At 55.1% G+C, this 10500-nt stretch overlaps 1 protein-coding gene across 1 annotated transcript in view; it reads left to right on the forward strand.

Annotated features, from left to right (window-relative positions):
* The window catches only part of CDH26 (cadherin 26), a 42603-nt gene that overhangs the window by 31443 nt on the left and 660 nt on the right, over positions 1–10500 (forward strand). The window contains exons 13-17 of the mRNA XM_077756290.1: positions 127–257; positions 3211–3288; positions 4862–4960; positions 6519–6572; positions 8794–8868. Of these exons, the coding sequence (XP_077612416.1) occupies positions 127–257; positions 3211–3288; positions 4862–4960; positions 6519–6572; positions 8794–8868 (437 nt within the window). The remainder of the gene's footprint in view (positions 1–126; positions 258–3210; positions 3289–4861; positions 4961–6518; positions 6573–8793; positions 8869–10500) is intronic.

Consider the following 10500-nt stretch of genomic DNA (forward strand, 5'->3'; position numbering starts at 1 on the left):
TAGCTACAGAAACGATTATGACGCAGCCCGGCCATGTCCCTTCATGGCCAGATTGTGAGTTATCAGAACCAGATTGTGTTGAAACCTCTGATGAAGGACTCACTGACCCTCCCGATCTTGTTATAGTTGCTGTGCTATTCCTGCTGCGATGCGATTGTGGGTCCGAAGCCAAGGGGCTCGGGAGCCCTGTCCCACACGACAAAGGCCAGCAGTCGCTGATCACGTATAACGATGAGAGCAAAGCCATCCCAGTGCAGGTAGTGGCGCCTGATGCGTCGTGTTTCACGCCGGTGACGTCTGTAATTCACACGCACGTCTTCCCATTCCTTGTGACCCCCTCGTCTCTCCACACTCACACATATTTGAGTAGTAAATGGGCAAAAAAAAAACTCCTATGAAAATTGTCCAACTCAACTACATTGATTTCTTGTGGTAGGTCAGTCATTCTCAACTAGGGGCGATTTAGCCCCTGGGTGACACGTCACAATGTCTGGGGACAGTTTTGATGGTCATAACGTGTTCAGGTGGGGAGACATGCTCTTGGCTTCTGGGGGGGGGCGGGGGGAGGCCAGGTCTATCGCTGAACGTCCCCTCATGCACAGGATAGAGAAGGGGCCCCAAGTGTCGGCGGCGCTCGGGTGCAGAATCCTTGCTTAGAGGCTGATGGCGTCTGCCAGGGGGAGCGTCCTAGATGGAGAGCGTGTGCGGCAAACCAGTGAAAGGCCAGGGGCAGCACCGAGGCAGGACCTGGCCCTCTACTCTCACCCGGCCGAGGCCGAGCACAGGGCACAGAGCTCACTGGCCTGGCAGGGACCAGACCTGGGCTTCCCTTCTTATTCGCTTCGTCATGCTGAGCATGCCATTCAACTTCGCTTCCTCAGCCGTGAGCCGGGGATGGGAAAATCGACCTTAGAGATGGGCTGTAGATGGAAGACCTGCCTGTGAAAGCATCTCTCCCTCCCCAAGACACACTTACCTGCTCGGCAGGTAACTGATGGTTTTCACAGCTGCTGATGCTGACACTGACCCCGCTATGCGTCCTCACAGCAGCCCCGGGCTGTGGTTGGCCTGACGGCGCAGTGACAGCACCGCGAGCTCTCCCGTCTGCCTTCCCCTGGAACTAAGGGATGCTTGACCTACAAACCAAAAGCCAAAGAAACGCGCAAAGGAAGCACCATCTCTCCTGCCCGGCGGGTGTGGACGCCCCATCTTGCTGTTGTCTCCGATCTCCCCCAACGATTTTCTCCCGGAAGAATGAGACTTGTCACACCAAGTGAGACGCTTTAGGGAAAAGACAGTCCAATTCACTTTGGCATTACACTTGAGTAAACAGGGAGATGGTCTCAGAAGTGATGGACGGTTGGGGAAGTGGGGGGTGACCCAGACCCCTTGGGCTCTTCTCGCATTTGCTCTGCCTTCCTCGTGGGAGGGAAAGTGGAAGTGACTGCCTTGGGCTGTGGCGTGGGTGCACCTGCCTGCGCCCACAAAGGTCTGCTCTGAGCCTCCCTGGCGTGGGGTCGAGAAGGCAGGACAGTCCCCAGATGGCTGGACCCCCAGAAAAGTACCCCCGCCCCAGCAATGAGAGCAGCACTTCACTGTTTTGAATAGTTTGTGTAATTTGGAGAAGGAAACCATCTTGACAAACAACAGTGCCTTGTGAGGTGGACAGGGTCCCTTGCCTTGGGCAATTCCACCCAGCACTGATACCCGCAGTCATCCAGGAAAATGGGCATGGCTCCAGGCCGGGCTGGAGCTGAGGCAGCCAAGGTTGGAGGAGATCAGTGGGGAAGTCACCTCCCCAGGCACGGTCTGTGGGCAGAGCCCCGGTGGAGGAGGTGCTGATGGTGCTTGGGTGCTGTTCTTGTTGGCCAGCAGCTCGGTGGTTGTCTCCTGGGAAAGCAGAAGCAGCTAGGAAAGCAGAGTGTGGAAGGGAAGCTTGTTCATTGCGAGGCAGAGGACAGGCACGCTGGGCGGGGTCTGGTGACAAGATGGCCCCGGTCCAGGATCAGCTGTCAGATGGACAAGAGAGCCCCATCCAGGACATGGGGTCCTGTCCACGTCTTGTCCCAAGATGTCCTTCTCCGTGCCTCCTTCTCACAGTCAGGACGTGCCCCCACTTCTACTGTCCTCTCGTGAGGGCTCTGAGACCTGGGATCCAGCAAATCTGGGTTTGGATTCCAAGCTTGTGGCTTATCAGGCACATACGCTAACTGATTATGGGTTTTCATACGTACAGAGAAATTAGCAATGTTCTCTCTCAGGTTTATTAGACAATTTAATCAAACGTCAGTTGAAGCTTTTAGCCCTGGCTAGGGCATTGGCATTAAAAGTGGCTGCCAAGGGGCGCCTGGGAGGCTCAGTTGGTTGAGCGTCGACTCTTGATTTTGGCTCAGGTCATGATCTCACAGGTCATGAGACTAAGCCCATTGGGCTCCACACTGGGTTTGGAGCCTATCTGGGATTCTCTCTCTCCCTCGCTCTCTACCTCCCTCTGTGCCTCTCCCCCTCTCACATGTTCTCTCTCTCAAATAAAAAAATAATAAAAGCGGCTGCCAATATGAGTATTATTAATATAAATTACTAATGATGTCTTTGTAACCACTGGTAAGTAAGGCATTTCAGTGTGTTCACACTTCTCCTCTGTTGCCCACCGCACACGAATATTCCACGTACATCCGCACACCCACGGGCATCTGTGTTCTCGGGAGGACTTGCTTCGTACAAGATGCCACTGCTGATCCCACCACCGTGTCGTGCTTTGTGGCTGGATGCCCAGATCAAGATGGTCTGCAAGATCGGGGGCTGGCGGGCTCCAAGAAGAGAAATCCAACCCCAGCTACATTTGGGCCCTTGGTGGATATTTGTTGCCGAGGAATGAACGGGACAGCACACATGGCATGGCCCAGCCCCCCCCTCCCAGGGGCATCGCCATGAGCCTTGGAAGAGAATGAGCTTTGGATCAGAGGCGCTGTCAAAACAGGGGTCTTTCCCCATCATGCCCCATGAGACAGGGGCCAGCAAGCAACTCCACCCCCCGACCAGCGATTCCGAAGCAGTTGTCTGGACTTACGGGTTGGGCATCTTTTCCAGAGTCTGGGTGTTTCCTGGGAGGGTGTTGATCCGTGTTGGGAATGTTATTCCTTGCTCTCTGCTTGTATCTCTGCCATCTGTAATTCCAGCCCCGTCGTATTTCTTTCTGTGTGTCCACAGGGAAGGCCAGATGCCTGGGATCAGATGTTAGTGCAGCTGCTGAACACAGCCGAGGCGGGGGCCGCGCTGGGTGCTGAGGTGAGCATGGCCTGGTGGCTGCCGAGGTTTAGGCCGAAGGGTGGCTCTGCGGAGGGTGCCCGCAGCAGGGAGCACCCACTTCGTATCCCAGGTGTCCCTCTGGGAGCCCGCCCCCTGCCTGCCCGCACCCCAGCCCCACCTGCAAAGCCCCGTGACTCCACTCGACCCAGCAGGTCAGCAGCGTCTGACAAACCCGTGCCCAGATTTCAGCCTGACCGCTGCCACCTCCACACCTTTCTGCCCCACGCATATGCCGCCTGTACCAGCATCCTTTTCACAGTATTTCATTTTCTCAGTGGAGTTCTCTCTGGATAAAGCACATTTCTTTAAACAGGAAATTCTATATTTCAACAGTAAACAGAAAACGAGTTTTACCTGTATGAAGAGCCAAGAAGCGGAAAATAGACACAGTTGAACTAGAACCCCATAATTCTGGGTAGAAAAGGCCACCTGCCAAAGGCTCAGGTCTCTGAGCAGAGAGCCATGCTGTCACCAGGCAGAGCCTCCCCTCCCCCTCTCAGCCATGCCCTCAGGAGTGTGGACGAGGAGTCAGAAGGGGAAGCGACATCTCACTATGCAACTTGACGCCACTTAAACCCCTGTCCTCACACTGAATTCTCCCCTTCCCTACGCAGTAGATGATCCCATTTCAAAGGACAGCGAGTTAACCCGGGGCTGCCATAAATTATTGAGCAGGTGGTTGGCCGGGGGCATCCCGCCTGCCAATCCGTGCCCCTGGGGAAGACTGCTCTGTCTCTCTTGCACACCTTGTACACCGATACTGTGTGAGCCGAGTCAGTGGGCCTGTTACCCTCCAGAGGCCAGAAGAGTTGCTTCTGATAAGCACAGAGACAGCTCGGACTTACGGAGTGTGCCCTAGGTGTGCACCCCGCAGGCACCGTCCGGCTGGCTCGTCCCCAGAACACCTAGGGGAGGGTCACCTTGCTTCCCCGTCTATGAGGGAGGAAGCCGAGATCTGCCGCTTCTGCTTCTCCATGTGCCTCTGGGTTCCTTTCACCATGTCTGCAGATAGTAACTGCCTCTCTGGTTAAATGTGCTGCCGTTCACATACCTTCCCGCAGTCAAGGCATCGCTTATGATTTATTGGGTAACCTGATATTTTAAAATCTGTGGCAAAGCATGGACTCTGTTAAAGGGTCCTGAAGATCCATTGCCTGCTTTAGTCTCTGGGAAATTTTGTTTCATTATCAAAGGGCCTAACAAAATACTAGACCCAAAGTAGAAAGTGCCGGCAGCCGCATCCCTGAATCCAGTTTCATTGGTCTGTATCACTGGCTAGGTCTTGGGCATGCACACCCTTGATTTTCGGGCATCTACAGTGTTATGTTCGAGTCCCGCCTACAGGCATGGTGGGCCACAGGCTGTTTCCAGTCTGCTCTTGCACTTCTCCACCTTTCCCTTTCCATCTTCTCGTCCTGACGCTAGCTTCTATTTTCACATGAGCGCGGAGCAAAGGAAAGGTGTGGAAGGACACACATATGTGCTTTGTTTGAACTGGAGGGAAATGCGTTATCTTCTGAGTAAATCAGCACCCCCTCCTTCTGCTTCCCAGAATGTACACAATGTGCTCGCACCTGCGGTGAGGGTATCCGACCAGGAATACTTTGCCTTGGGGACTCCAGTGCATTACAGAAGTTCACTGCCTGTTGCGGTAAGAACTCCTAATGATTGACAGTTGGTTCCCTTGAGAGACAGCCCTTCTAGAAGATTCTGTGATGCTGGTAGAACAAACACAGTCAATGAAAACCTTCCCATTTACCTAACTAGCTATGGTTATTGTTGGCTGTTAAGAGTTGTTATTTGATAGTTCTGATTAAATATGATGCTTTTTTAGGACACCCACAAAGAAATACATTTTCTTGTGTCCATCTAAGGGTACCTGAGAGAATCCATAATCAAATCCCCAATCAGATTTCAGCCGACGGAGCCCTGACATCCTCCTGCATCATGTCTTCACATGCTCTATGTACTAATTCTAGAACTATTGCTCTGATTTTTAAAATAATTTTTCTGGGAGGAGCCTGGCGGGCTCCATCAGTGGAGCATGTGACTCTTGATCTTAGGATTGTGAGTTAGAGCCCCATGCTGGGGGTGGAGCCTACTTAAAAAATAAAATAAAAGAAAATCTTAAAAATTGTTTTTTCTGAAATAATTGGCTTGCAAGAAGTTGTAAAAATAGGTCAGAGAGTTCCTGTGTATCCTTCATGCAGCTGCCCCCAAGGATAACATAACCATAACGTTCTATCAAACCCAGAAAACGGACTTTAGCACTTTAGCTATTTTTTAAAAAATTTTTATTTAATGTTTATTTTTGAGAGGGAGAGAGAGAGAATCTCAAGCAGGCTCCACACTGTCAGTGCAGAGTCGGATATGGGGCTTGAATCCAGGAACCATGAGATCATGACCTGAACCGTAATCAGGAGTCGGATGCTTACCTGACTGAGCCCCCAGGTGCCCGGGTCCAACACTATTAATACAAGTCTCAGATAGGGACCTTATTTGGACTTTGTCAGTATAACTAGGTATGATTTTAACAAAAAAGGTACATTTTTGACAGGTACTAAAAGAGGTATTTAAGGTCCAAAAAGCCACAATTTTTGTGATGGAAAACTTCCAGGAAAGAATTCAAGATCTCCATCATTTCACTCTCTTTCCTCAGGCTGTGTTTGAGGAAAATGTGCTTTTGCAAATGTGTCCCTCTGGCCCTGGGAAGGCCGGCTTTGTGGGCCTGGACCCGGTCAGTCACACAGGGCCCTTGCCCTGTGCTTGGCTTAAAGTCCTACTGTCACATCCTGAAAGTCTTCCTATTTGGACAAGGGGTCCACATTTTCATTTTGCAGTGGGTCCTGCAAATTATGTAGCCGGTTCTGGGTCCCAGGGACGAATGTGCGTCATATGCAGGTGTTGGGGCTACGCCCACGGCACCAAGTGAGCCTTCCTAGGCCTTCCTGGGCCAAAGAGGGGGCTTGAAAATCTCATATTTTCATCCTCCCACCTCACAGGGTGACCACAAGGCTTGCTTGTGGAGTCTTGCTGCGGCAGCTACGCCAGAGTGTGTCTTCAGTACCAAAGTTAAAAGCAATGTGATTGCAAGAATTTCTAGTTACACGTTTGCTTCCTTGGATAATTGATATGAAGCCAATAAACATCCCATCCTTGTTACTTTTATTTTACTTATTTATGTATTTTTCATCCTTTTTAAAATTAAGGGTTGTGACACGCCTTTTGAGCCAAGAAGTGGGAGGAACACATATTCTACTCTCGTAAGTACAGATGAGCGTGCCACCAGGGAGAGGGCTCCCTTATCTTGCTAATAGCTGGGGAAAGCCCTGAAAATGAGAACTTTGAGAAATTATGCCCAACTCCCAAATAAATGAAAAGGAGGCGTGAGTGTGGAAAATGAACAGAAATAAGTTAAAAAAACCCACACAGCTAGACTTGGAAGCATAGAGTTTTTCAGTCCCTGGCAAATTCCTTTTGCTGCCGAGTTGCTAAGAACTTGGCCTGAATATTCCTTTGCCATCGTCTTCACAGGCTTCCAGAAGGTTTGAGCTAAGGGGGCCACAGAGGGCCTCTGGTTTATTTCGTTCCCAAATCTTTCTAGCAGCAAAATTCTTCCATTCAGCCAAGATCCTGGGAAGAATGCCATTATAAGTGAAACAGATATGGGTGGCTTGTTATTAACGCCCGCTGTGAGTACACTGACATTCGTAACATAGCCCCATGGCCAGAGCAATCAGTGGAAACAGTGGCTGTGCTGAAAATATAGAAGTCAGATGTTATGGACGAAGAGCACAACATTATGTTATCGTAGCACCTGATTCATTGCCCCACATTGTTGTAAATCGGGTGTTACAATATCAAGAAAATTTGGATTTATGCCAACAGGCACTTTCAAATATTAAGTTTTTAGGTAGATCGATTTATAATATCAAGATTTCCTTTGATGAAGCAAACAGGGAATGAAAAGTTTCATTCAAGTTTATGAAAGCAAATTATGAACATGTTGGGGGGGGACTCAATTAAAAAGATGTAAACCCTTTTGCATTGTATTATAAAAATAACACTAGATAATATGTTCAAATAATTTGCACATCGTTAAAACGAAATGTAAGCACTCTTGCTGGAGTGTCTTGGAGGGGTCGTGGCCCCGGGGAGACAGGCTGAAGCCAGTTTCTCAGTGCACAGGCCGGGCAGCTGCCCTGGTGGTGAGGGCGGGGACACGTCTGTCTCCACTCGGGGCCCAGGGCTGGCTGGAGGCAGAATGGCCCCGAGCCTCCCTGGAGGTGGAGAAGGACCAGGGTCTGACCGGGGAGTGCCTGGCGAAGGGCCCAGGTGTCAGAAGGGCCTCCATCTCCGGGAGCCAAACCCGGCTGGGCATCTCCAGCCTGGGCCCGCGTCGGTGTCAGGCAGCGGGTCCTCAGCACTGTGTGTAGCTGTCTACACTTGCTCTCTGGCTAAGTGAGTTTAGTTCAGATCAGTCGGTGTGATGTGGCAGGTAAGATACGCGCGTAGGTGTGTGTGTGTATGTATATGTGTGCATGTGACATCCCGTATTTCACACGTCTTCTGGACGGCCACAAGTCCCCTATACTCAGGGAGGTGGCTGGAAGCCACTTCAGTGTCTTAAAACACAGATCACATCGAATGGCTGTCCAGTTTAAAACTCCCCAAAGAGCTTCCCGCTGCACGTGGGAAAAAGTCTGCGGCCTTGTGGCCCCGGCTCCTGCAGGATGTTCCGCTGGCCTCCGCCCGCTCGGGCCTCCGCCGGCCGCTCGGGCTCCAGTGTCTCCGCGCTCCCTCCCCGCAGGCTGCAGGCCTCTGCTGCGCCTTCCTCCTGGAAAGCCCTCCCCTCAGCGGGCCCTTGAGTTCCTTCCTCCTGTTTCCCTCCTCCTCAGAGGCCTCCCTGCCCCCCGCTGGGCGGGGACCCCCTCCCCCGGCTCCCCAGCTCCTCACTCTTGTTCCTCTTCACCCTCGGGTGCGGCCCCGTACCCGTGTGAGCACCTTGCACTCACACCTTGCACTCACACCTTGCACTCGTGCCCCAGGCGCCTTGCCTGCCGGCCCCGCAGCGGCCCTGACTCCCAGATGCGGTTGTGCAGTCTGCGTGCTTACGCGCTTCCTCACCGCGGCGCCCCGTCCCTTGCCCGTCCCCGAGCCCCAGGTCCACAAACACTTGCCGAGTGAGTGAGCGAAGGGCGCCCGCCCCTGAGCCCTAGGACCAGGCCACTCCAGAATCCTCCTAAAGCCTTCTGGCTGGTTCTGCTCGGCTCCCGTCCTCTCCCCAAAGCCGCTGCCTCGAAAGGTCCTGCACCCGCGGGGCTCCCTCTCTCCTGACACTCTAACAGGGGAAGTGTGTGCAGGCTGCCCTCTGGCCTGGAGGTGGCCCTGTCCCTGCTGGGGGCAGCGGAGGTCACTGACGGGGGAGGGGAGCCATGACGGGCCCCCTCCGTGGTGCGCAAATCCTGCTGGTTTGCTTCGCAGGTTTGGCAGGAGACTGCGGTGCCCGGACGATGCCTGGAAGTGAGGGCGGGGACGATGGCGGAAACCCTGAGCCAGGTGGGGGGGCCTCCGTCTGTCAGTGTGGCTTCTGCTTCTGCCTCTGACTTGAGGTCCTGGGACCCTGTTTGGTGAAGCCCGGTGACCCCTCCCCTGGCCGTGACGATGGGTGACAGGCCGGGCCACGGGCACGCGGCCTGAGGAACCAGACCGTCACCGTCACCGCCTGGGGCCCGCCCCCTGTCAGGTCCCTCTGGGGCCCGGCCAGTCCCCGGGGTGGGAGCTCTGGCCTTGGCGAGGCCCCAAGGCCACGGGGAGCATGGTCCCTCCTCAGCCTAGCGGGACAGACAAAACCACAGATATTTTATTTTCTCCAAGTCTGGAAGCGAAAGGACATAGTCCAGGCGCCTTTGGGAGGGGCCGTGGGTCCCGCATGGTCGCGGCCGCCTCCCGGGGCTTCATCGGCCCGACTGCGGGAGGAGGGGACAGGGAGTGAGCCACCCAGACGGACACGTCTGCCCGTCTCTCCCTGTGAGGACAGGGCCGGTCACAGCTGACACATGGTGGCTGAGGTGAGGAGGGCAGAGCCCAGACCCAAGGCTGCGCCCGGTGGGCCCGCCGCGGACCCCTCTCCCTGAATGACCACCCCCGGCTGGAGCAACCTCGAGGGGCCCCCATTTGCCCACGTGTAAGGGAGACCCGAGCGGCTCACTGCACACCGGGCGGTGCTGGGCTGGAGTCACCCGCGCCTCAGGGTCCCAGCTGCGCCCAGTGGGCCGTGGGGACAGGCCAAAGGCGCCCGTCCCTCTGGGCCCGAGGAGGCCGCGCTCGGCCCAGGACCGTCCTCCATCCGCCGGGCGGGAAGCGCTGTGCTCGGTGTCAGAGGAGGGAAGTGACAGACTGAAGGCCTGGATCCTTCCCCGATGAGCCTCTGCCTTAGTTGGGGCTTTATGATGAATTATTGATCTTACGGGGCCTCTAAAGTCGCTGAATCAGGGCACAGGGGCTGCTGCCATGTCGTGTCGTCGGCCTCGGGAGTTTTGAGGTTGAATTTGCAGGGCGCGGACCCCGCTGCGGGCTCTGCTCTGTCTGCGCCCGCCGGGCCGTCCTTAATGACCTCTCCAGCGCCCCTGGGGGGACGTGGGGGGACGTGGGGGGACGAGGCCGCGGCCAGAGCGTGTGCTCGTCACTAGCCGCCCGTGCTTCCTTCCCTCCCCTGCCCCCTCCCCCGGGGTGACGGCCACGCAGTGACCACAGTCCCCCAGTGCGTGGACTATCCGTGGGCACGTGTACACATGGGCTCTCGCTGAACACGGAGCCTGGGAGGGGGTCCCGCGGGCCCGAGGAAGCTGGGGACACAGCCGGCGGGGGCCCTGGGGACAGGGGGGTGTGCAGGCTCCCTCCACTTCCCCTCTCCGGCCTTCTCCCGCCTCCGCCTCCTCCTCGGGCTCTGGGCCCTCGGGTCCTGAATGTCCCCGTGTCTGCTGTGAGCTCCCCTCTCAGCATCTGCCGCCAAACCCGCTCCCACCTGGGCCCACGGCCCCTCCCCGAGGGCAGGTGGGGGTCCGTCCAGCAAACGTGCAGTGAGTCTCTCAGGCCAGAACAAGCCAGAAAAGTCTTCACAGAGGGAGGCCTTGGGCCCTGGAGGACAAGCCAGAGTTTGCTCAGTGGAGGCTGGTGGTGCTGCTGCCG

The sequence above is a fragment of the Crocuta crocuta genome, unplaced genomic scaffold, assembly GCF_008692635.1.
Source record: "Crocuta crocuta isolate KB4526 unplaced genomic scaffold, BGI_CrCroc_1.0 scaffold123, whole genome shotgun sequence".
Classification (NCBI taxonomy): domain Eukaryota; kingdom Metazoa; phylum Chordata; class Mammalia; order Carnivora; family Hyaenidae; genus Crocuta; species Crocuta crocuta.